This window comes from Sebastes umbrosus, chromosome 16 (assembly GCF_015220745.1).
Source record: "Sebastes umbrosus isolate fSebUmb1 chromosome 16, fSebUmb1.pri, whole genome shotgun sequence".
Taxonomy (NCBI): domain Eukaryota; kingdom Metazoa; phylum Chordata; class Actinopteri; order Perciformes; family Sebastidae; genus Sebastes; species Sebastes umbrosus.
Window position 1 is genome coordinate 19,429,164 of NC_051284.1, and position 27,870 is coordinate 19,457,033.

A 27,870-nucleotide genomic window follows, 5' to 3' on the forward strand; every position below is an offset into this window, starting at 1 on the left:
TCATGAAATTGGTTTATTCTTTGCTGTTTTTTTCAGTTGACCTTGTCAGTTCGGGCCTCTCAGAACTTTTAATTACATGTCTGATTTGATTGGAGCTGCCGTTGTCACTGCCAGCCTGCCTGGACTGTCTTCTACAAAGGAACATATTTCCTCCTTGAAATGCCACTGCATGACATGACATCAAAAGAAATGGCAATCCCATTGAGCCTTGTCTCATAAGAAGAAAAAAAAGAAAGAAAAATCCCATACTGTCTCCTGCCATGAAGACCGATTTGCTACACCAAGGCTATGCGCTAGACAGACAATCCCTTTGAAAGCCAACAGTTTTCAAAATCATTTTCACATGACTAGAATACAATAATGTGTGTACTGTACGGGAGGAATGATCCATGATGGGGAGACATTTCAGGCTTTCGGTGTATTCATGGTACGACAAAGCAAGACGGATTACATTGGAGCATCACAAATAATGGGCTGCAAATTCTGCAAGACAGATGCTGTTCTTCTTATACAGTACCGTATTTCATATCTGGGTTGATTTATTACAATTTTCTCGCATCACTGGTCCACCACCATGCATGAGTTGACGGAGAAATTCATCCAGAAAATCTCCATTATCTACCGCAAATCAAAATATAGGTATTCACAGTAGCGTCAGTAGGGTCAGTTCACCCAAATTACTCATAGTGGTATCTTGTAGTAAAAAAAATCTCAAGCAATTAATTACAAATGGGACTCATACCCGATCTATTGCCCCCGCCCCAGAATAAAAAACAATATTCTTTTTTTTGGTAATTACATTCAAGGACAAGACAGTCACATATTTTTTTTCAGCATTCGATTTTTCTTTTTAAGATTGCAGAGTAACCAGCAGAAATGGATGAATTGTTCCTCAAGAAATAGTTATTACATATAACTCCCAAGCTGTTTCCTTTTGCTTCCAGTCTTTATGCTGAGCTAAGCTAACCATCTCCTGGCTCCAAGTCCATACTTGCAAATGCAAATACTAGGGATGTGACGATTCACTCAGCTCACGATACGATACACGATATTGGGTTGACGATCTCGATACGATACGATATTATAACAATACTTTTAACAAAATTTGGATGATGAATATACACTCACCGGCCACTTTATTAGGCACACCTGTTCATTTGCTTGTTAACACAAATAGCTAATCAGCCAAGCACATGGCAGTGACTCAATGCATTTAGGCATCTAGACGTGGTGAAGACGACTTGCTGAAGTTCAAACCGAGCATCAGAATGGGGAAGAAAGTGGATTTAAGTGACTTTGAACGTGGCATGGTTGTTGGTGCCAGACGGGCTGGTCTGAGTATTTCAAAAACTGCTGATCTACTGGGATTTTCACGCACAACCATCTCTAGGGTTTACAGAGAATGGTCCAAAAGAGAGAAAATATCCAGTTAGCGGCAGTTGTGTGGACGAAAATTCCTTGTTGATGTCAGAGGTCAGGGGAGAATGGGCAGAGTGGTTCGAGATGATAGAAAGGCAACAGTAACTCAAGTAACCACTCGTTACAACCAAGGTATGCAGAAGACCATCTCTGAACGCACAACACGTCCAACCTTGAAGCAGATGGGCTACAGCAGCAGAACACCACCCGGTACTAGCACCGGCCACTTTATTAGGTACACCTTGTCCCTAATAAAAAATATTCAAAAGACATAAAATGCAAAACAATGCTGTTGTTTGCCTATAGTTCCGTTTTTTATGCTATCGGTCCTGTCCTGTCCTCTGTCCTCTTGTCGTCTGTCCTCCATCAGTCAGTATCAGTCCTTCCGAGGACAGACCAGATTTTACGGCGCATGTGTTGTACCCCAAAGATATGACGCTTACTCAGCCTCCTTTCATAGGCCTTGAACAGCAGCAGGAAAAGGATGAAGCTTTAGCCCCGGAGCCCGTATGTACGTAGTACCTATTATGCCCTGATATTGCGATTATGTTTTTTGTCTCATATTTCGTGGCGCGATATTTCATCACACCCCTAGCAAATACAGTTATGCAAATCATCAGACATCAATCTTCTCATCTATCTCTTGGCATTAGTGAATAATAATGAAGTGAATAAGCGTATTTATTCTGAAATATCAGATATTTATTTTTAATAGAAATGGACTGGAATGTAAAATGCACAATGAAAACCAGCTGCTGCCTTTTTATTTCACTATTTAACTCGCCATCAATAACTTCACGTAGTCTTCTTTCATTAGTGCGTGTGCTGAATAGACAATCCCTATGGATCAAACTTCTGATCACATTACAATCCACTTTAATCCAGATACTGTAAATCATAAAGATGCACCTCGCTGTGGAGCCGGCTCATCTTCTGCTCTTATTCTCAGGTTGATAAATACTAAAGCAGAAGCTGTGGGGGGGGGGAAACACTCAGGGAACCTCTCAGCCTGATGTGATTGGACAGCTGCTGCTGAGGTGACCAGAACAGCAGTTAGCTGTAATAGTTTTCTAACGGAGGTTGCATGGCAGGTAAGACCAATTACTTTGGACATTGATTGCGCTCCCTGTCTTTGATCATGTAATTGCTTTGAGAGAGATGAGAGAGGTTCTGCTGCTAAACAAGTGTGTTCAAATCGATTATAGTAGATTTCTCATTTCTTAGATCAGAAAGAAAGAGAGCAGAGACCGTAAATGTCTTCATCACTCTTACATTACCTGGTTGTATTAGACTATAATAAATGATATAATGATAAACTATAATCACTGCATTTGAGAATCTGAAGCTTTTGTATTTATCAATATTTTGTCCTTCTTAGTCTGGCACTTTTCCAGTAATATTCCCTTTCAATAGAGGCTAAGGCTTCTCAGCACACTTCCAAACACACATTGATTTATAGTTGAGTATATAGGTGCAGATTATATTACAGCATAGTTTCTCAAAATGTGGTCCGCGGGCCAAATGCAGACCTCAGAAACATTTTCTGCGTCCCCTGAACGTGACATTAAATGCATGCATTATATTCTCATCGTCCATGGTCCATTTCAATACTTTCACTTTCAATAGCATACATTTAATACACTACTAACCTACTGCTTCAAACTGCGCCCCCCTAACAAGCGTCTGTCAGGTTAGGAATGCCACCTTGTAGAAAGCTACTGGTTGCCAGGCAACTAGTGGCAACCTCACAAGTGTTGCAGGAAATATATGCTGTCATCAATGCTAGTATTATTAACGTAAGTTAGCGATTTTGGAAGACAACTCTGCATGTGGAAGTGAGATGGAAAAGAAGTTTAGTTTTTTTTTATTAATGCCCTTATACTATACTATGACTTTTTTTCATTACATTTTTCGACTTACTATACTATGACGTTCTTTGGTGAAATTTTTCAACACACTATACTATGACTTTTTTTACATTAAATTTTTCGACATACTATAGTATGACGTTTTTTGGTGAAATATTTTGACATGATATACTATGACTTTTTTTTCATAACATTTTTTGGCATACCATACTAAAACTTATTTTCATGGAATTTTTTGACGTACTTTACTATGACTTTTAAGTTGAAATTTAATGACATAGCATACTATGACTTTTTTTCATGAAATTTTTCGTTATACTATACTATGATGTTTTTTGGTGAAATTTTTTGACATGTTATACTATGACTTTTTTTCATAAAATTTTTCGGCATACTATACTAAAACTTATTTTGGTGAAATTTTTCGACATACTATACTATGACTTTTTTAATGAAATTTTTCAACATATTATACCATGACTTTTTTTCACAACATTTTTCGGCATACTATACTAAAACTTTTTTTGGTGAAATTTTTCGACATGCTATTCTATGACTTATTTTATGAAATATTTCGACATACTATACTATGACTTTTTTATCATGAAAATTTTCCACATGCTATAGTATGTTTTTTTTTCACGAAGTTTTTCGACATACTATACTATGACTTTTTTTGTCATGTGTTAGGACCCTGGGTCATTTTGTGTTATTGTGCCTGACTTATTTTGTGGTGAGGGGTCAGCTGTTTTTCTCCTCCCCTCAGAGTGTACCTGGGTGTGTGTGTGTGTGAGAGAGAGAGTGTGTGTCTTGAGTGATGAGAACAGGTGTTGCTTGGTGATTGGTCCAGTCAAGGAGATTGCTGCCTGATGATTGGTCCACTGGATGACATCAGCCTTTTTAAACTCCAGCTGCCAGCACCTCTGCCCTCTTCACCTCTACCACTCCCAACAAAGCCAGCAACTGTGTCTGTGTATTTGAGAACTGTGATAAATGAATTGTGACTTTTTTCATAAAGAATTTCGACATGCTATAATATGACTTTTTCATGAATTTTTTCAACATTGTATACTATAACTTTTTTGGGGAAATGTTTTGACATTCTCTACTATGACCTTTTTTCATAAACTTTTTCGACATACTATGACTTTTTTTCACAAATTTGTTCGACATACTATCCACGACTTTTTTTGGTGAAAATTTTAAACATACTACACTATGACTTTTTTTCTCATGAAATTTTTCGACATATCAATACTATGACTTTTTATGTTGAATTTCTTTTCGACATACTATACTATGACTTTTTGTGTTGACATTTATCGACACACTATACTACGATTTTTTGGGGGGAAATTTTGCATTACATTTTTTTGACATGTTATATAATGACTTCTTCATAAAGATTTACGACATGCTATACTATGACTCTTTCATGAAATCTTTCGACATTGTATACTATCATTTTTTTTGGTGAAATTTTTCAACATACTTTACTATGACTTTTTTTTCATTAAATTTATCGACATACTATACTATGACTATTCACAAAATTTATCAACATACTACACTTTGATTTTTTTGTAAAGATTTTTCCACATGCTATAGTATGGTATAGTATACATACTATAGCATGTATATAAAATAAGTCATAGTATAGTATGTCGAAAAAAGAGTCATACCTTAGTATGTTGAAAAAACAAAATAAGTCATAGTATAGTATGTCGAAAAAATAAAAAAAAGTCAGAGTATAGTATGTTAAAAAAAATTCGTAGTATAACATGTTGAAAAACATGAAAAAAAGTTATGGTATAGTATGTTGAAATTTTTCATAGTATAGTATGTCATCAAAAAATAAATAAAAGTAATAGTATAGTATGTCAAAAAAAAAGTCATAGCATAGTATTTGGAAAAAATAAAAAAAGTCATAGTATAGTATGCCGAAAAAAATAAGTTATATTATAGTTTGTCGAAAAAAAGTCATAGTATAGTATGTCGACAAAAAGTCATAGTATAGTATGTCGAAAAAATAAAAAAAAGTCAAAGTATAGTATGTCGAAAAAAATCATAGTATATAATGTTGAAAAAATAAACAATTCATAGTATAGTATTTTGAAAAAAAGTCATAGTATAGTATGTCAAAAAAATTAAAATAAAGTCATAGTCTAGTATGTTGAAAGAGTGAAAAAATGTCATAGTATAATATTTCTAAAAAATAAAAAAAAAATCTCAGTTTTGTATTTGGAAAAAATATTTCACTGGAAATAGTATTCAATTTGCGTACCACTGGTTTCATACTAGAAAAATCTCACATACTGCACTGCAACCGTAGTATGGTATGTCAAAAAAATGTTTTATTTTTTTACCTTCAAAAAGGACAACAGAGATGTGGGTTCACATCCTTAGTGCTGTGTGTGGTTAGGTTTTAGCAACAAAAGCACTTTTGTTAAGAACAGGGTTTCAGGTTTTCAGTTAAATGTAAAATAATTAAACACTTATGTATCTGTATTATGTATCTTTTTTTCACTATTAAACCATGACAAGGATCTCTCCCTTACCTTCACCAAGTACAGTGAGTGCTTCCACGTAATCATAAAAAACATTAATCATGCTTTAGTTGCTACAAGCGGATATTGTATTGTAAGATCTGATATTGTAGAAAAACTAATTTAATACTAATTATTGAACGTTTTGTAGATATGTGCAGTATGAACATTTTGTGACTTGGCAGATACATTTTTGTTTTTTAGAAACGTTTCCTCAGGGTTGCAAATCATCTCTGATAAAAAGTCCAAGGTAGAAGCTTATGCACACAAAAGATATTGAAAGAAGAAAACTCGCATGGAGCATCTCGGCAGGAAACATCCAATCGCTAAGCTTAAAATCTGCTAGGTTGCCACCAATAGTGGGCTGAAGCCAGGGGCGCCTTAATATTGACTTGAGGCCCTGGGGATGCGGACGTTTTGGAGGCCGTTCACTCTCTTCATAATATGCCATGGCAACTTAAGAACCACAGCAACAAATAGTAAATGGACTGCCCTCCTCATCAGTAAACAGCATATGAAAGTCATCATCATAGGACAATACGTCTACAATAAGTCAAGACAAAGCTAGATTAATGAGCCAAGTAGTCCTGTGTGCACAGCGGCAACACGAGAAGACCAGTCTTTTCAATTAAAGACTTGCAAACATCACAAGCCAAGAACTGCTATAAATTTGTCGTGGGGGTTTGGGGGTTCTCCCCCAAGAAAATCTTAAAGGTTTTGACCTAAAACTATGCAATATATAATTTTGGACCATTATTATTACTATAGACCAGGCCCAAAAAGCTTAAAAACAAAACTTGCTACAATAATTATGTTATTATTTACACACATCACAGCCTTCGTCTAAACATTTAATTCTTCTGGAAACGTTTGCCATGTTAAATCATATTCTGTAAATCAATAGAGAAGATTCAGAAAACTTTTAAATACCGTTTAATTCATTATATTTATTCTAGCCTATAACCTAGACCCCGGGTTCCCAGCTCCAGACCTCCAGACCCCCTACCTGCCCATTTTAAACTGCTCTCTGCTGTAACACACCTGAACCAGCTGTTGCTCAGCCCTGATCTAACAGTAAGGGCTGCTGAGTTGCATCAGGTGCATCAAGCGTGTGACTCCTCTGACTGGCTTCTTCTCCTATCAATTAGCAGCTTAGACTCTTGGGTTTTGTAGTATTTAGAACCACCGTAAGAAAACATGACTTCTCAGAAACAAGGTGGAAATACTAAATCTGATGGACATGACATATACATATAGCATCGTCAAACTATCCGGGAGATTCAAGAAGATATCGTTACAGTGGGTGAAAATGCCTCCGCAACTAGCAACTCTTCCACACTTACTGTAAGCCATTTATTTTATTTTCAACTCAATTTTAACACGTCTTTGTTTTCTCTTCCATTTATCTGAAAAGATAATTCATTGTTCACAAAACAAAGTACAGAGCTGAAAAAAAAACACCTGCTGCCAAGACAACAACCGTTTCTTCAACATTTGTTCAACAACTTGTGTAATCTAAGAGGGAAAGAGGAAGAGTTTCATACAAAGGCAGACTGTAGTAATGGTCTCCTAGTAACTGCAGGACTTCATGTTCTCGAATAAATGATTCCAGGTCAAACTTTGGGTCGCAAGCTGTTTAGCTGTGTGCGTGTGTGTGTGTAAGTATGTGGCTGAGCTCACATATCCTCATCACCTTCATACATCTTTTATATGAGAGCTCTGTGGTACTTACAGACACCACCAGGAGTCTGCACTTCTTGCTAATATCAATACAAACAACCACAGCAGTCAGGAAATGTGAAAATGTAGTCACAGAGTTGTGAAGCCTGTACAAGCAAGACGTGGCTTCAAGGTTGTAGAAGCTGGAAAGATGCCAGTTTAAATGTGTGACCCCTACTGAAGAAGTACTTGCACTAGCTTGTGAACTAAAGTAAAAGTACAGAAGCCGAAATGTACACAAAGTCTCAAAAGTAAAAGCAAAGAAGTTCTTGCATCATTTACTTATAAGTAAAATATGAATAGCACAAAAGTGGAAATGCACAAATGTGTTGCTGAGAAAGTACATATGTCAGGTAAAGGTTACTGTATTAAAAACAAACATCTGGTACTATCAAGACGTTGGTATTTGATCATCAGTCAACATGTTAGATGTACCTTAAATGTTTTCTTACACTCGACTTTTAGAAAACAAGATGTGATTTTGGTTGAGTTGTGCTACAGATCTTTGGTTGAAACTGATATGATATTTTCAGCAATGTGAAGTTAAAACTGTAAACACGTCAGCAGGAGTCTCTTACCGTTCTGTGCATCTTGTCCTCCAAATCCTGGTTGATCCTCTGAAGAGCTGCATAGCTACTCTGGATCCTAGAACAACAGAGGAGAATCATTATGGCCTGTTTTAAATACAAAGCACAACACATGATGACTAAAGAATGCTTTTACTGTTCATACAGCTGAATAAGCACCAGTAATCTCCACATAATTTTAGAACTGAGAAATAAATGAATTACTACATCGGAGTACTGACGGAGAATCTCGGAGGGTATTTGCAGGATAATCTAAGTACTGACTCAGATTTCACTCAGGATAAAAATCCTCAAAAGTACACAGTATATAAAGGGTTTATATGCTAATCGCCACAGCAGGAGATACGAAGAAAAATACATAATCATACTATGAATATTTTATGATAGCAAATCAGTAAACATACATAAGCACTGACTCTACAACTGGAGACTAACATGTTTATTCTTCTCTTGTATTTCTCCTTTTAATTCGCTCTCTCTCTCTCTTTAAATCACTATTGCTCTTTGGTAGACTTCCAGCGCATTAGTGAGCTTAATGGAACAGGACCTCGACTTTCTATTTGTTAACTTGTTCCTGGTGTTTTTATCATGTCACCTCTCAGTTCAGTATCGCATTTTCAAATTAGCTCTCGGGCCTAAGAGAGTGTTGATAAACCGGCATTTATGGCTCCATTAACCAGACAGATATGGAGAGTGTGCAGTGGAGACAAGAAGCAAAAGACACATTACAAAACAAAGACCTGAAAGAGATTTGAGCGGGCACACAGAGGGAGCGTAAATGAAAGTGAAGGAGAGCCACTGGAAGAGAGTGGTTCACTGATTGATGGAGAACAAACAAAACCGGCCATTATGAGCAAGAACACCGAGTGCTGTTGCTCATTTAAGAGGAGCATAAGACCTGAGTCTGTCAGGCAGCACTCTTGTCTTCAACGAGCTCTATCATTCAGATGGTTAAAATTAACACAAGAGGACTGGGAATGGGTTGTGTCGATCATAATGAAAAAGACCGGCAACCATACTGCCTGCTTTCCAAGTTGCAAGAAAGAGTTTATTTAAACAGCTTATTCTATATATATATATATATATATATATATATGTTAATTATCCAACCAGAGGACCACATAAGGTGAATTGGGGCGTCCAATACCTTGAGGAAACAGAAATAGCCAATTAGGTAATGAAAAAGGCTGCAAACCTATTGGCTGAAAAGATCATCAATACTGGACGGTTCTGCAAAACCTTGGATTACAGTATATTCAATTAATTTATTTTCAAATTCTCCTTTTTTACAATATCTGCAGATGGCAACACAATACGGTTAAGGTTAGGGAGAGAATAAGATCATGGTTACAGTTTAAAAAAAAAGGCCAAAGTTCATTTTAGGTCTGTAACAGGGCATGAACTCTGGTCTCCTGCATGAAAGTCAGACGCGCTCCATACAACTACTTCCTGGAGTGTCAGCATTAGGTGGAGCAGTGTTAATTTTGGCAGCTATTTTAGATTTAGCCTTAGACTTAAGACGAAAATGCTTATTAGTCATTATTATCTTTCACAGTTTTAGTCCAGTTTTAGTCACCAAAAACTCATTCGATTTAAGTCAAAATGTGTTCTCTCTTAATTTTGTCAGTAATTTAATCTTAATCCTGTTTAGTCATCAGATTATATTGAACATTTTTGTCATTTTAGTCAAACTTATTTCACATGCGGCCCGTTATGAGAGACAATCTGTCCACCCAACATGTAAAAATATGTGTTACTAATCTACCCGAACCCGACTCGACCTGCAAACCGCCAATTTTATGTATTATAGTAACACAATCGTCAGGACTGAGGTGTGAGACAAGAAGGATAGAGACGGACTGAGTGCCGCAGCAGCGCGTTGTATGTGTTTGAGACAGAGATAGAGAGAGGAAGAGAGGGAGGAAAGTGACAAAAATTAGAGATTTTTTGTTTGTATGTTTTAGTTTTGTCTTTTTTCTCCACCAATATTGCATGTTTGATATCTTCGCCATTAGTGTTTAATGACGTCGGTGCCGTCTCACCATCGTCATGGAAAAAAAGGTTTCGTTAATGAAATTAACACTGAGGTGGAGGTGTGGAATTGGTCCAATATGGACTTAATTTCTTGGGATACTGGGCTGCAAATGAGCAATGAGTGCCACCGTCATGGTCTTTAATGACGTTACTGCGTGTGAAAAACACTTCATCTATCATCTAATTTCCTCGTTGACACTTTGGGGGTGTTTCTTCCTGGGGGGGAAATGACAGTTCATGCATACATAAAAAGACAAGCTGCCCACCGAGTCATGCACATCTGCACACACACCTGCGTAGTTTCTCTGTAAATTTCTCCAGTTCCTCCTGGGCCCGGCGCAGCTCTGTCTCGAGGTACTGCCGAGTGGAATCAAACTCCGTCTCCACCATCTCTAGTTTGTGGGTGGTGTACGACAGGCGCTTGCGGAGGTCATCCTTGTGGTCGTGGATAGAGCTGAACGTGCAGCAGAGAGATTTTAGAGAACAGAAAAGACACAGTCACAACACTGAAGTACTTTCATTGCCGTCAAAGTTTGTCAGATTCATCAAGCCAAGCAAGAGAGAGGGAGAGAAAACAGAGTAAAAAGTAAAGTGTGTATGTGTTTGTGTGAGACGGAGGAAACGGGATGAAGTGTAGCTGGAATGTAATTCAGTTGAGTGAGAGAGGTCCCAGGCCGGGGGAAAGCAGGCCGATGGGGAGGAGGAGATGGATGAAGGAGGAATACTAATCATTTCCCATTCACAGGGAGGGAGCAGAGCTGGGAAAGAAGCTCCCATCGGTGTAATGGTGAATTCCATTAAACAACCCCCCTATTGAACCTCTGAAAGAATAGGAAAGGATTTTTTGCCCCCAGACACAGACCATGGGTGATTCATAGAAAAAGAAAATATAGTATGGACCACGGCTTTTGTGTGTGAGTAAAGCCACCCACATATGACTAGCGGTAAAATCGCCCTTGGCTGGCTGTGCCAATGTTTTCCTATAGGGAGAGCGGTGCTGCCCGACTAGACGGAAGCGCTAACCTTGGCGTGGCGCACCGCGCTATACTGCCACCAAGCGCTGCACTCAAACTTCAAATTATTTTAACTTTGACCTCGATTGCCGCTGACCTTTCAAAGCACAATCAATGAGAATGTTGTTGTTGCCTAGAGATAGTTAATGGTTTTCCTTGCACACTTTTCGATGACATATTATACCTGTGCTGCGCTTTGCCTCTGTGAGGCTCTGTGCCCTACTTTGCAGTGAGTGAAGAGCAAATTTCTTATCATGTGAAGGCAGCTTAAAGGGGAACACCACCTAAATTAAGAATCCCAATATGTTATTTCCATGGTCTAAGAAAGTTCAATCAATATTTGTGAACATGAGCTACTCCCTCTTAACGCCAGAAACCAGAGAAGTCTCAAACTTGAGAAGTCATAGGGTATAGAAAGTCTGGAGCTGCTCCATGGACAATGAATGGGAGACTGATTTTGTGGACCAACAGAATGTTTTTCTTTTTTATACCCAAATAAGCTTTATTCTATTAGTAGTGTTCTCAGTTGTGAAACTTAAATTGTACCCATATATAATGCCTTCAAATGGGGTCGTGTTTACCGTGTTCATGAGAAGAGTCACTATGAACGCCCCCCTCTTGTGGTATTCACAATCTCGTAAGTGGCAAGTTTCTGAAGCTTGCTAAATTGTTAGCCTCTAGTGGCTTCTAGACGCCGACAGTAACGTTAATATTGCCGTTGCTTAGCAGCGGTGTTCGCACGACTTGACCACTTGAACGGCAAGCATATCGCGTACATGACTTCCCATGTTGTAAACACGAGTTGACGAGTTTCATTCGGAGCAGTTCCACACTTTATAACCCATGACATCACAAACTTGAGTTTTAGCACTCTAGTTTTTGGATTTGGGGGAGAGTTGTTCAGGTTTACTAATATTTTTTGGACTGTCTTAGAACATAGGAATAACATGTATAAATTTTGAAAATGGGCGTAGTTCCCCTTTAAGACAGAAAAAGCATGAGAGAGCGTAAGTGAGAGGCCACAATAGTACCGTTTCAGCACCACCACCACCATCAACGGCAACAACATACCAGACAGGGAGCAATATTTTGGTCTTTTGAAGCAGGTTTGAGTGAGGGGGATGAAAACACACAGACTGGGAGTGACTGAGGGAATGGATGGGGATAATGAAAGGCTAGAGATGGGGAGCAGGAGCTGTGTAAGCTCTGGGGGGGATCTAGCATTTTGCCAGACTGATGGATACTTGGCTCACGGAGAGGTTCGATGGCTCAGCGCTGCCAACCAGCAGGCGCAATAGGTGCACCTCCGAGTCCACCTCGGCCCAGAGCCTCAATTAGGAGGCTGGCAGTAAAGGAGGAGAAAATGGTGTCCACAGAATGACTTATTGACTGTGTTGTGTCAATATGAGGATGAACTACCTGTAATGTCTGGGTACTTGGTTGAAGAGCTCCACTAATTAAGCCTTCATCAAGCAGTCAGTATATAAGTAGCCAAGCAAAAATAAGCCCATAAACATGGACCCTGACGTTAGACTAGTCAACAAACATCTGGCCGTGGTCAAAAACAGCACAAACATGCACCACATTTTTAAAGTAATAGATAAACTATTTGAAAAATGTGCAGGGTAGTGATGAATCCACTCTCATCATCTGTTTGTTAAAAGGCAGAGCTCCACATTTGCCTGCAAATCTCACTCTTGCAAAGAAAACAAATAAGTGTATTTCCCAAAATGTTGAACTGTTTACTTTTATGAATTATTGACAGACATATAAGTCACTGAAGAGTTTATGTATCCAACATGCTGATGCTCACAGGTTCAGCCCCCTCTGCTTGCCTGACGCTACAACAAAACAAAATCTTTACAACCTCTCCGCTGTCTAACAGCTCGACACGTTCGCGCTACAACACGCATGGCAGAGAGCCAGAGAGCTATTGTAAGAACATGTGAAAATTGCTCTGGGCTCTTATCGCTTTGTAATGCCAGTTTAATTAAGTCTGAGTGCACAGCCATTGATTATTTTTTTTAGGGTATTACATTGTTTTTGTGTCCAGATGTATAAGACTTGTTGGTAAAGTGCAATGCAGCTTGGATGTAGATGTCAGCTGATACATGACAAGAGATATGAAGATGAATGATGGGAATGAATAGATGCCAAAATATGTTTTAATGGCTTTTTAATGGGCACGACCTCCCAATGAGAATCCATTTCCATTAGTCGAAATGAATGAAATGGATCCCCCAATAATGAGGCTGATGTTTTTAGTGTATAAAAACACTCCCCAGACTGACTCATCTTACCTTCTTTTCTGATGTTTGCAACCATTTCTCTGTGTTTTGAGGGCAGTTTTGCCAATATATATCTTTTTCATATTTTTCTCTCTGCCTCGGCTCTCATGTGTGTATAGTTGTTGCCTCTGCTTGCTGCTTCTGGTCGGCTGGATGTTGAAGCCAAGTTTGAACTCTAACCACAAACCAACAGTGAAAGCTCTAAGTCTTGCCTGGGGAGGCAGATAGGAGTTGGCTATCTGTGATGACCCTGGCAAGAGAGCAGAGAAAAACAGCTTTGAAGTCCCACAGATTTAGCAGCACATTTAGTTCTGTTGACTCCAGAGAAAAACAGAGATTTTGGGTGCATTCAGAAAATGAGCCAGTTTGGTATGACGAAGCACAGCTGGGGGCTCAATTAGATAAGTTCTGTAAACAAACATAAATAGCATGCAGTACTTTGAGTTATTGCACGGCCAGTTGAACTTTGCCCTTCCCATTGAGAGATCAATACACAAAGATCTTTTTCCTATAATTCTGTTATCCAAAATATAAGCGCATTTCTAAAACCAACACTAGTTACACTGTTAAAGAAAACTACAACACTGAATGTAGAAAGATTAATATTTCTATCACTTGAGCCTCCTTTTTCATCATTTACTTCTCTCTCTCTCTCTTGTTGGGAACAATTGAATGCAGCCACCACAAACTGCAGCACCCTATGGAATAGTGAGTTATTTACCAGCTGACCACAGAGGTTATTCCTCAATAAATCAGTGTTATGATGAATGCCTGTGTTTCCATTTCCATCTTTCATCATCTCTCTGTGGTGCTAGGGCTTGAACTCAGGTCTCCAGCACCGTGAGAACTTAATATCCTGCCACTAGTGAGCATAAAATGCCATGATAATAACAATTTATTCATGCAGCTGCAGTTGATGGGTGTTGTTGATATCAGTATCCATTAGCAATCAATGCGATGTTATAAATCATAAAATGTCAAATGATTGCACCTGAAAATGGAAGATCTATTAAGAACAATTGGTAGAGCCATCTCCTTAGCATGGTCTACCAAGCTTTGGATTTCTACGCATGTTGAAGCAGTCAGTATTGGGCTGTAATTAGAACAATTTTAAAGAGTTTGGAGAGTGGTATGTCTTTTTTAACTTTTTCCAAAACCAAAATCATAAGTAAGTAAAAGGAATGGATTAAACTAGTGCTGCACAATTAATCAAAATATTAATCGTGATCACGATTTGGGCTTCCCACAATTAAATGAACATGATCGCCTGCGATATTGACGTATAAAATGCGCCCATTCACAACTAACACATCCACTGCGTAGTATTTTGTCACTATGTAGAAGCCAACCCTGGATACCATTAGAGTTTAGGTTAACGTTAGCGGCTCTGAGGTGTTCTTTATTGGATTTTCAGCCCAGCAACAGCAACCAAACCTGTTGTATTTGCCAAACACATCAGTCAGTCCTCACCGTTAAAGGCTTTTGCCTGATATCGTTAAAAGTGAAACTTGCTGCTTGAAAATACGAACAATAAAGAATAAATCTAACCTCCGCTTGTCCAAGTATGTAAACAGTGTTCGGTTAAATACAAAATAATCTGATCTTACATTTTCCTTATCTTATTTACAACACTAGCACTAACTAGTCTCTGCAATGTAATACAAGAACAACGGTGTCTCTTTATTTCCATGTCTCATGGATCATCAACTAGTGAGGATGTTAACTTTTACACTACATATTCAAGACCTTTTTTTACAAGCTTTTGTTCGCATTAGTTTACTGTATGTTAGCTATCTATTCCTGATAAAACCTGATAGTGACAGTCGTCTTTTCAGCCGTCCACAATCGTCGGCTAGAAATGAGAAGCCTGCTTTTGTTTACTTCTGTATGAAATTGAAAACCCATTGTTTCAAAAATTACAAAGAATTGTGAGTAGTAAATCTGCCATTGTCCATCCATCCATCTTCAACCGCTTATCCGGTTTCGTCGTGATTGTAAACTGCATTATGTGCTGCACAAGAAGGGAAAGCTTGATAGGCATAGCAACAGTAACTAAGGGGGGTGTGGCTTAGTGAACGGTCAATTTACAACCACAAATATATAATATAATTGGAGAGCAAACATTTCCATAAGTCCATATATTTGAGCACCATCTTGTCCTTAAGAGCAAAGTCAGCATAAATGCATAAATAGAGACCAGCAGCAACATTTATCAGTCCCCGCAGAGTGGCAGGGTAGCAGTTCAACAACAAACTGGAATGAATGTTTTGTCGCCTGCCGCCATTTCTAATGGCACCACTACTTATTATTTTTAATCTCCCTTCAACACTGGCCCGGGAAACAATGGCCGTTTCTGGAAACATTGTTAATATGTTTGCAGTAGCCGTTTTCTTATCTGCAAGTCACAGAGGGGGAGAGAGAGAAAGGACGACAGAAATAGTTGCTGAATTGGTAAGTAAGTGTGGTTCTATAGAACCCATCTTCACATGCACAAACAGAAATACACACTTTCCTGCAGTGCATATGAAGTACTGTACCCCCACTGTATCTTCACACCTCCCCCAGGGGGATAAACAGCAGATCGCAGGGCCTCAGGTGTTGTTTGGCAAGGTAAACACTATTCACATGAAGGAACAAATCTAAGTCCTCAGAGAACCTCGATAGGCTTACTGCTGTTTCTACACTGCTAGAGAAACTAAAAAAAAACAAGAGATATGTAAATCAAGCACACTTTTCCTCTCTACAGTAAGTGTTAAGAGGAGTCTATAGTGTGGATGGTAACACAAGTAAACCTTGTTTACCTGAAAAACTTTCCCCATGTGTTACAACTTGTCATAATGATCAGACAATGCACACTACAGGGAGTACAACAAATGCTTGTTGTAATGCTGCAGACCTACTTCAGGCAGTTTCCACCTCCCACTCTCTGCCGGTATACTTTTTCTCTTTCATGGTCCAACAGCAAGTGACTCCAGTTTAATTTAGAAAAGAAACAACCTTAATGTGAAACCTACTAAAGGTCACAACCAGCTAGCATCCGTCTTGTATCTCCAATAGGGAGCCCTTATGGAGCCTGCAGGTTGATTTACTAGAAATGAGCTACAGGAGGTGAGCGAGGTAGCCCACTGCCTGCAGATATACTATTCATAGTGACCAAATGAGGACATTAAACTTTAATGGCCACTGTGCCATCCCTCCTGAAGTCTACTATTAAGTGAGCAACTCACAGAGACACAAACATCGTATCTCCTGTAAACAGTAAATCTTCATGACCCAGCCTAGGATAACTCCATAGGGGTTATTTTTGTTGTTTTGGCCATCGTCTCTAATGGTTATTATGACATTGTCCTCACCAAAATAATTGCTGAGATCTGGGAGCATGGTGACATTGCTGTAAAGAAGTCCATTTGTCGTTGCCTTCCCTATTAACCCATATGAATGTCGCTGATCTGGTGCCTCTAGAAACATGTAAAATACAAATGTGACCGTTTTCTAACCTGCTACCATTAATGTTAATGTTTTGTTAAGTTTAGGCGTAAAAACTACTTTGTTGAAGGAATAGTTCGACATTTTGGGAAATACACTTATTTGCCAGTGAGACTATCTATACCATGTAGATAAAGACTGGATACAGGGGAAAACTTTTAATTGTTTAATCAGTACAAAAAACAAAGTGCAACAATGACAACTTGTAAGGCAACCCGTGGACACTGGGAAGTTACCGAGCCTGGCCAAGATATAGTCTGGCACATAATCCACCTTAACACCACAACTTGCCATTTTAACAGCTATAAGGTTTGGTAGCACACAGAAACCACTATTTAAGGAAGGAAAGACTGTGATCAACGTGGAAAATAGCCAACAACGACTGGGAATCGAGCTGGTATCAAAGTGAAATGCATTACATAGACAATGTCTAACCACTATTTTTAAACGAAAGGTGAGCAATCCCATAATGTTGGTAATATTCCCTCATTGCAAAGGACACTATGGTAGGTCAAAGTTGAACCAGGACATCTGTCTAGTAAGCTGTGATGGGTAATCATTTTACCGTTACCTTTGTTTTCTGGGCAATTGTGTGATTGTCTGACTGGCAGTGCTTCTTGGCCAACTTGTCTTTAGCGGTGCCACTGCCCTTCCACACCTTATAACTTAATGTTAAATAATGTAGTAGGGAAAAACTACAAAGATAAGACCTGAGTTGCAATAATATACCAAAATTATTCCTCAAAATTAGGGCTGGGCGATATAGCAAAATCTTCTAGCATGATATAGCATGTTTTCTGGTTAATCAATAAATAGTCTAAATGAAATAACCACATGGTAAAGCCTATTGTTGTTTACTCCTGTGTGAATTAAATACTTAACAAATGAAAAGCACTGAGTATTTTCTCATTTTTAAAAACTTGAGTACAAAATGAACAAAACAGTTTTGAGGGAAATTATAGAGAATAAAGTAATAAATATAAACCGAGCCTGTATCACGATAGAAACAATATAGAAAAATATACACTTATATATCAATTTGACAATTCATATCGTCATATTGCTCAGCCCTACTCAAAATGCATCTCAACTACTGCATAACTCAAAAGGATAAGACTCAAACAGCCTAAAAGCCAAAAGAGACCAAACAAGAGTAGAAGTGGTGATAATTAGCAACATAATTTAACTATTTTTTCCCTTGGTATGATCTACCACAGTGGTTGAGGCTTAACTTGAGAGCCACGAGTTGTGTATTTCTTCTGATGCAAGACTCCAGAAATACAACAGTCTCTTGTGCATGCTCCACTACCAGCGGCCAGAAAAACAGCTCTGTGGATTAAGTCACCAGAGCAATGATGATGACTAGTCAACACAGTTTGCTGCCTGAAGACAAGAAATGCAACTGAGGAGTGATCCCCACACTGTTTACCTCTTTTTTTAGTTTCTATCTACATATCAAAAGACTCAACCTTAAGTGAGTAGGAGGGAAAACTTGTTGGCCTTGAAACTAATAAAACTTTTAAAACACTAACTTTGAATAATAAAAACGCCTGAAGTAATAGTTTTTATTTGCGGTTGTATCAAATCATCTGAAAATGTCATCGATAACATTTGCATTATAACTGTAGTTATGATGAGGGTATGAATCAGGAATTCGATGTGCACTAACAAAGAGAAGTATAGGTTGCAGGTGATGTCAAACACAGTCCACGGCCACACAGCAAATATGCTTTAATTCACTGTCTGGCTTTGTGACCATAATCATATTTTCCAACACAAAAAAACTCCTGGGGATAAATGAAATGATAATGAATTGTTTCCCTCGGTGCGCTGTGACTCATCAAACTCCCTCCAGCTCCTTCATGTATCCTTGGCCCTTTAAACAACGCGTCAGTCATAGCAATAATGTTTTGTTTGTGTAGAGTAGAAGCGTGTGTGCGTATGTCTAACAGGCTTCAGAGGACACAGCAAGCGTTCAATCAATTTTGACAATTTGTAGGCATATTTCACACTATTCCTGATCAGATCACGTCACATCAGGGAGCCACAGCGGGAGTCGCCACGGGGGAGCTTTCCCACACCTCGCTGTGGTGTGTGTGTTGTGTTGTGCAGTTCAGGGCTGGTGTGTGCTCTGTTTGACTAATTCAGAAAGTGGATGATTCAGCTGAGCTTTTGAATACACTTTTACACAGAGTGAGGATTGCAGACTCTTACAATGAAAGCACATTAGGAAGGAATGTCCGGTATGAACGGGAGGAATGATTATAGCAAGCCACTTTTATATAACCTGACTGATTATTTAAAAGATAGGCTTGGAAAGTTGTGAACTTTCCATATCCTTTAAGACTTTAGGAATGGTAGTTAATTTCCCAATAAAGCAAACCGCTGATTAGTGTATTCATTTCTTTCAGCTCCCAATAAGCGAGTCAATACCATTTTCCCCACAGAGTGTCTTTAAGCTAAGTGGCATAAAAGCCATTTTGCCTCGATGGAAGAGCTTCACATGGCAGTAGACTGGAGCTTTAGGAGATGTACTGCCGGTTAAATGGGGAGTAAATTGCGGCTCCATCTGTAACTTACTGCTGCCAAACCATACTTACTACAGTGTGCTACTGGCAGCTCACAGCTCCTCATAGTCCAGTTTAAACCTGCTTTATTATGCTGCATAGTGCTATATATCACTGCACTGACTGGATCACCATCTGTCACAGCACAACATAAGATACTGGATCTGACTGGTTCATCACGACAGAGGCGAAACAATAGGTTTAATCGTCAACTTTAGACATTATTTTGGTAGCAATTAATATGTCTTGTGGCTCTGGAAGGAGTTTTGGTTGTTTTGCTGTTTCCTAAAGCCAAGTTCACACTACACGACTTTCAAAGTCGTCAGATCGCTGTACTGTTTCCACTACACAACTTGCTGTCTTGTAATCGGGAGTCTTTGTGGTTTTCCCACCACATGACTGAGGGGGTCACAAACTACAAGATCTTTCACCTGGAGGAATCTCAGATGAGTATGTCTGGTCTCCACATCTTTACCATTTCCCCTATGTACATCAGTCACTGTTATTCATTCCAACATCCAAGCCCCTAGGTGCAACAATAACTTGGGTCCGTGTTGCAAATGGCACACACAGGTACAGGCGACTGTTTCCCCTCAACCCGTGTTTTGCGCTATAGCGCCCTGACAGAGTCCCTGACAGATCCAGATATTTAACATGCTAGATATCTGGAAAGCGATGCACCGGTAAGTCTCTCGGCTCGCGTCTTTAAACAGTTCACAAATAGCGCTCAAGCTTCGATTTGCAAGTGCTGAGCCAACGCTGATTTGCCTCTGAAGTTGTGTAAGTGTGAAATAAGCATAAGCAAAGGCGGTCAGTAGCTTCAGTTGCATTATGGGAAGTCTAGGATCCAGTGTTTTTGGACCTTGACCCATACTAGAAAGTAAATGTCTTTCTAATCTGCCTCTTGCAAGTCACCCAACTTTATGGACATGTAATACAACATTGCTGTAGTACTCTTAAGTAATCTATTCTTCCCAACTTTCTGTCAGTAAATTGGTTTCTGAAATTGTAAACAGGGAAACTGAGTTTCCTGTAAAGGTTAATGTATTGAGAAAAACCGGGTGAGCAGGAGGTTAACAGTAGTTGGAACAGGTATTTTTTTAAAGCTCCATATTGACTAATGAAAGGGGTCCTTGTAAAGCTCTTTCCAGCTATCTGTACGTTTTCTGACCTGACAAAGGTCCTGACAAAGCAACAGGTTTCAGATCAGTCAAATTTATGCAATATTTTTGTGTATAGTTTTGACCTCAGGTCAGGTTTGGGTGTGTAAGTTATTAAGAAATTTCTCGCTTTGACTCTTCGAATTAATCAATCGTACGTGTCAATGCATTTCAAGTTTTGAAAGTATAGAATAGATATGATTGTGCAGTCAGCACTAGGCCTTGGGCTTAATACCAACTTCATCTTTTTTTCTGTGCTGCTCACAATAATGTCAATGTATGAAATATAATCTACTAGATGTGTTTTCTGGAAAGATTGCATGCCCCATTTTAAGAATTTCTGAAGAATGTAGCCAATGTACAGCTGAACCACTTGGCTGTCTTGAATTTCTCTTTCATCTACATATGACATTGTGTTCTGAAAAGATCTCTCTCGACATTGTGCAAAGGATGAAAAAAAACCTTCAATATCTTCTGAAGATCGACAAAACTTCAGAGTTGGCCTTGACTGAAAAAAAACTCCAACTCGGACAAAGTAATAGACTTCAGATTCATCAGGTCAAATGAAGTTCAAGTCACCTATAATCCTAAAGATGTTTCCCTTCTCATCAAGAAAAACAACTTCAGCCCTCCGAAATTTAATTCCTTTTTTTAGCCCAGGGCACAATTGTGAGATCACTTTAAATTTTGTCTCCTTCTTTTTTTACAATAGCTGCCGGGGTAGTAAAAAACTATGGTGGTTATAAAACCGGCAAAATTAATAAATTTGATAAAGATTTTATGTTTCATATTGCTGTACTTGTATTAACAAAATGCTGTTCTCTGTCTCTTTTTCTATCAGTGTTTCCCCGACATAAATATTATGGCTCCAGAGCTACACAGCGCCGCAGGACAGCAGTTCATTGCGCTCTTCACCCCTTAATAACCTTTCAAACAAGCTACAATAGTCAGACACACAGAGAGAGAGAGAGAGAGAGAGAGAGAGAGAGAGGAGAGAGAGAGAGAGAGAGAGAGAGGGGAAAGAGAGAGGTAGTGTACCGAAAAGATGGTTTATACCTTGTGTTTGTTAAGACCACAGCCTGAGTTAAGATTTCTCCATTGTTAAAATTCTGTCAAAGAGAATGAGTTCAGTCCTCACCGAGGTTGCCACGACAACACAGTCGTGACATACCTGTGCTCCCCGCCTGGCGGAGGACAAGGAGTAATCGCCTCACAGACTGTTGAGATACAACACTGTGTAGACAGAGAGTGTTTTAATGATGTAAACTATAAGGAAACTGCTGCTGCTTCAATATTTATGCTTGGTATATGTACATTATATGTTTATTCTTTATGCTTCATTTTACATATAGTAAATGTCCATACTGTAGTATTCTAGTTTTTAGCCAAGCTACTGTAATGGCTTTGGTCCAGACTGAAATATCTGAACAACTATTGGATGGATTGCTGTGAAACTTAGTACTGATATTCATGTCCCCCTCAGGATAAATTGTAATAACTTTGGTAACCCCTTAACTTTTCATCCAGCATTATTGTCTTTGGTTTATGACCAAATACCTACTAAAAACTAATGACATTCCCATCAGCCTTAGTTATTTTTGTTCTACAGTTGTAGTCTACTTTTCAATTTCCCAGCATGAGATCAACAAAAAGTATCTTTATCTTATTTGTAGTTGCTCTATAGCTTTATATAATATCTATAGTAATTTAAACCTGCAGCAACACACATTGACATATTATCATCTTTTAAGCTAATAAGGTGAACTTGGTAGCGAACAGTTGCCTATTTACACATTCAGCAGACACAGAGAAGCATTTATTTGGAGTGTTTCTGGCATCTTGATGAATTCAAGTCCAATACTGAATCTCCTTTTAGCTCCGTTTTTGGTCTCTACCAACTAAAGAGGAAAATATCTGTCTCTTTCAGCTGATCAATGCTCCACTATGTTCACCAGCTAGTTAGTAACTGTTTGTCTGTTGTGTGGTGCTAAGAAGGTTGCGTACAGTGTGTTTTCAGACAGCGATGAGCCAAAACAGTAAAATTGCAAGCTGGAAAACCAAAACAATAAGCTGAAATACACTAAAAATCTTCATAGAGCAGAGAGGAACTGCAGTCAGGTGATCATTCTCAGTGGGTTTGTCAGTACAAGCAACTCCTTTCCCATTCAAGTAATCATGTGATCAATTGTTAATATAAAAATATTGATTAGTCACTTTAAGGAGATGCCGTTTTTGTTGACATGTACAATGTACATGTACAATTTCAGTAACTGCATGTCACACTTATCTATCTGCAAACTCTTATGAAAACTATTTTCTACAGTATATCCAAACATTAGAGGATTGAATAAACTATTAAACATAACTTCTGAATCTGAATTCAGAGACTACTGTTTATAGGATCCTGCCACTCTACAGCATACAGTAGCTCAGCTCAGCACTGCAGAGCACAAAGAGGTACAAAGGGCCATGACGAGCACATTTCGCCTTTGAAGAAAGGATCCTGCGCTTTTCACCTTCGAGGCTTTTTTTTCTCTCTTTATCATCACAGCCCAGATTGGACATCTGGAAATCCACCATGCATGACACTGCAGGAGGCGACCACGGGTTGGTGAGCTTTGTGTGCATGTAGGCTGAACATACGGCAGCATGCACAGCCCTCCAGGGTGCAATGAAGTATTTATTGAGGTGTACTGGGTGCAATAGGTGCACAGTTTGTTCAACACGTAGCTCATAAGAGTGCTAATAGTGTTTGTTTGTTTGACAAAAAGCCTCTTGTCTGGTGAAACGGCATGTTTTATTGCAGCCTGACACAACAGAAGATGGAGAACAAATTATTGTTAAGGAGCCGTCTCTGAACCATGACCCTGAACAAGAGAGATCACGACTAGAGCTAATGCATTAATGAGCTGCAAGAACAAAGAAAGAATAATTCATCAGAGCTAAAATAGCCTGTGTGGGAACAGGGAGATTAAGTTAAAACCCGAGCTCTATCCTCTGTATTTTATATGTTACATTAAAATGCCACACATCCTGCTCTTCTGACATACAGTACATAGACTTTGTGTTTACTGTATGGGCGCTCCAGAGGCTTATGTTGCTCCGCTGACCCTGTCCTGTTGGCTTTGGCAGAGCCTTATAAATGCTGTGTGGCAGACAGGCGTATCTCCAATAGTCCAGGGAGCGATGAGGGTGGCGAGGTGGGAAGTCAAAGAGAGAAGGAGTCTTAAGTCTTAGGCATGTGATTCACAGGGGTCTCAATCAGAGAATACACGAGCACACACAAAGACAACCTCTTGGGTATGCTCCAAGGCAGGTCCCTCATCAACCACCTCCAGATGCTACAGTAGTCCACCCTCACAAATGACTCCCGCATAAATCTCTGATCTCGTCGTCTCGGAAATAATTAGGCAGAAAAATGAGAGCGCGGGGAGGTGGTAAACTGCTTCGGGCTAACCTGAAGGGAGCCTTCGTATAGCATCTGCTTTTGGATGCTATGTGCCTAGCGTTGGGAAATACGACAGAAGATGAACAAACAAAGCCTCTTTAGGTATATTCCTCAAAGTCTAAGTTAGGCCCAGCGGACTAGTGATGTCTCCCAGGGGCAAGTGCAGGAGGCAAAGTGGATCACGGGTAGATACGGCTGATGAAGGTAAGCGGAAACATTTGTAGAGACCTAATTAAAAGTCACAGCAAGTCAAGTGAAACCACTACAACTTTTTTTATCCATGCTTTTTAATGAGCTGGCTGTTTGTACTTTTTTAATCACTTTCCTGTCCTTGGTTTATCCAAAACTAAACTCATCAGCTATAACTGTATGTGTATGAGCTCCGACAGTACGTACACAAAGAAACTTCCGCTACCCTTGGACTCATGGAAATTGATTTCTTTGACAATATTAGGAACGTGAGTTTTTCTTTTCTTGCTTACAGAAAGTTAACTTTAACAGATGTAACATTTTCATCTGTCAGTTTCATCCGTCAGTAATGAAAAGTAGTTATCTTTTGACTTAAGGGACACAGTGTCCATTTTTAAGAGCCCTCATTTGGGCGTCACCATTTCAGCTTTCAATTTCAGTTTGACACGGGCATTTGTATAACTTCTGTGGAAAGTTCAACATTTCCACTGTCTGACTGGCACAAGTGAACAAACTCAGCAAATCACCTCATAAAGAGGATATTAATACTGTAATAATGAAAGAATAATAGTGATTACAATGATCTACTGTACACGGAACTCTGAAGCGGAAAATTAGCACAAGATGGGAAATATTTCTTACCACAAAGTTTCAATCATCTTCATTAAAAGGATATAATCAAAATATTGTAAAAGCCATAAAAACTCGCTTTTATGAAGCTAATATTTTCTTTATGTGCTCTTCTTCTTCTTCTTCTTGTGCTCTCCATATTGTGCATTTGGCATGTGAAACAGTGAGTTTGTGCTGTTTTGTCAGCACGCAATGATCTCAATTTAGTTGGCACAATCTAATTCAGCTTACAAGTAAAGAACAAAAACAGCCTTTGATGATGAGCTTTGGCTTATTATCTATGACAAGAATCATTTCAGAAAACTGAGGAGGAGCAGTGCATGGTGTGCTGCTGGGGTTTGGTGGAGCTGATGATTTGTTTGGACAGCCTTCAAGACTTCATTGGACTCCGTTCATTGGATCCATTTAAGTATTTGGCTGATATGATCATCAAAAATCAATGTGGAGTTTTGGTTGTATGTGTTAAAATGTTCTAAATTGACTTGACAGGTTGAATAAATGTAATATTTGTAAACTAGGATTGCCTCTCATGCCATGTAGAGTATTGTAGCAAAGCTTAATTTTACTACCATCGTTGGAAGTAGTGATACATTAATTACATGGTATCATAACGCAAGAAAACAACACTGTAGTGCCGAAAGGGTTAGCACTCATTGTTCATTTATCTTTTGTTTCGTTTTTTTCAAACCGGATTAATTAAAGCGCTTCCTATTGCACAGGAAGTTTGAAACTCACTTCAAAGACCTGAAGTTTTCCTCTGGACAGCACCTTATTCGAGGTGCCGTTTGGTTTAATTATGGAACAGGAAGCAGAGATCATCTCCACAAATCAATGTTTCCTCACTTGCTGGAGGTGAAAGCAATTAACTTCTAGATGTTATGATCATGTTATGCTGACATGCAGATTACAAAAGACAGCTAACGGCAACGTATGGAAGAAGACTTAATGATTCGCTCCCTGAAATATAAAGTAGTCAACTCATCAAGGGAAATACAACACTATGGATTTACCCTTCTCTCTCTCTCTCTCTTAATCTATACAAGGTGAAGAGTTTGGTTTAATGAGAACAACTTTCTCTCTCATGATGCGCTTGTTCAGCCATAATTGCCTCTCTGTGGTATCATCTTGCCCAGTGAATGAATATGAGAGTTAATTGAGGGCTGTGAAAACATTTGCCGCCTCATTATTCTCACGCCAATAAAATCCAAATGACAGCTGAATCGACGGAGCAAAAAAACCCCAAAACAAAACAAAACGCAGATTTACTTCAACAAAACCAAACAGTCTTCAGTAGCCTGACACTTCTTCTTCTTCTGCTGCAGAGATTACCGTGACAAAAAGCTTCAGTTTACTCGCTGCACAACATGTATTCTTATTCTCCAAACATACTGCACTGTTGAATGCACAGCAGTCTACCCAACCCTTTTGTGAAAGCACACAGACTATGCAACACATGGACAGAATGGCACACAGCTTCTCACAACAATCATTATTTCTATAAGTGTGACAAAGCAACTACACACACTTATCTTAGGAGCAGCTATTAAAACCAGGCATGCACTTCTCCTCTTTCTCGCCTTACCGTTTATACGCTTTTCGCCTCATTTTCAGCAGATAAGATCACAATATTCATGTGCCTGTGCATCCCCTCAGAGCGGCATGCATTTAGAAAAAGCCTCCTCTAATTCTGACTGGAGACAGGCTGGTAGGCAGAGAGAGAGAGAGAGAGATAGAGAGAGAGGGAGCTGAGCACTGAATGGAGCAGGAGGAGGTGTATGGGAAGAGGAGGGGTTACTGGAGTGATGGAGAGAACAAGAAGAAGGAGAGAGAGGTGTGGTGGTGGTGGTGGTGTCACTGCCAGGAGGAGAGGAGGTAAAAGTGAAAGTGGCTAACCTCATGTCATGCTGCATCTCTCCATCAGATTCCTGGTAGGGAGAGAAGAAGAGAGGGTAAATGATTAGATTTATTTATCAAGCAGATTTATCTGGCGCCGCTGCTGCCACTGCATGCTGTGGAGTGCCTCTTATCTGGTGTTTAACGAGCTCTCAGAAACGGCTACGTCTCAGCAAACAAATATATCTATTATTTCTCACTCTCTCACATACACATATATCAGTACTGAGAGCATTAAGTGACGGAGGGAGGAGAGGAGAGAGACAGAGCAAGAAATGACAGATTAACAGAGCAAAAGAAAAATGCTGCGTGCTGCAGAAAACGGAAAGAAAGTGCCAGAGGGCGAGATGGCAAATGTATATACTGTAAGAAAAACACAAAAGATGAATGATAGAAAATGGAAAGTTCCAGGAGAAAAAGTAGGAAGGTAAACAAACTTGAATGTGTATGCAAATCAATTTAAAAACACTAGTTTGACATTTTTGGGAAATACACTTCTTGCCGAGAGTTAGATGAGATCGATACTACTTGCATGTTTTTACGTTAAATATGAAGCTCCCGCCAGCAGCCTGTTAGCTTAGAGTAGCATAAACTAGGGATGCACTGATCCAACTTTTTCAGTCCCGATACCGATAGCGATACCTTGGCTTTGGGTATCATACGATACTGAGTACCGATCCGATACCAGTGTTTAATTAATAAGCTGTAAGCCTCACTGTGTGGAAGTGACTCTGGGATCATTCCTTTATGTGTAAGGCAACATCAGGCTTGACTTAAGCATTGCTTTCCTAACAAATATATACATAGATATCAATTTACTGAATTGTTATTTATTATTTAAAATGATAAATCACCAGCAACTTGGTAAATTTTTTTCAAAATGAACAGGGATTACAATTGAAACCTTTTTAATGCAGCAATAAATCGGTCAAAACTTAAACAGGAATTCAAATCCCAGTATGAAATGTATATAGTATATAAACATAGAACTGAATGGAATAGATCGGCTCCATTGTCACACAT

At 39.0% G+C, this 27,870-nt stretch overlaps 1 protein-coding gene across 3 annotated transcripts in view; it reads right to left on the reverse strand.

Moving 5' to 3' along the window:
• Positions 1-26,944, reverse strand: part of LOC119474939 (brain-enriched guanylate kinase-associated protein) — a 48,179-nt gene extending 21,235 nt beyond the window's left edge. Inside the window, exons 1-4 of one of the 3 annotated variants that reach the window (XM_037747319.1) lie at positions 26,848-26,944; positions 13,487-13,724; positions 10,466-10,627; positions 8,131-8,197 (exon numbers count right to left, since the gene is read on the reverse strand). In XM_037747319.1, the coding sequence (XP_037603247.1) occupies positions 8,131-8,197; positions 10,466-10,627; positions 13,487-13,557 (300 nt within the window). In that variant the 5' untranslated portion in view covers positions 13,558-13,724; positions 26,848-26,944. Of the gene's footprint in view, positions 1-8,130; positions 8,198-10,465; positions 10,628-13,486; positions 13,725-26,536; positions 26,714-26,847 lie in introns of those variants that run through there. The other 2 variants (XM_037747318.1, XM_037747320.1) reach the window with 2 other exon arrangements.
• Positions 26,945-27,870: the final 926 nt, after the last annotated feature.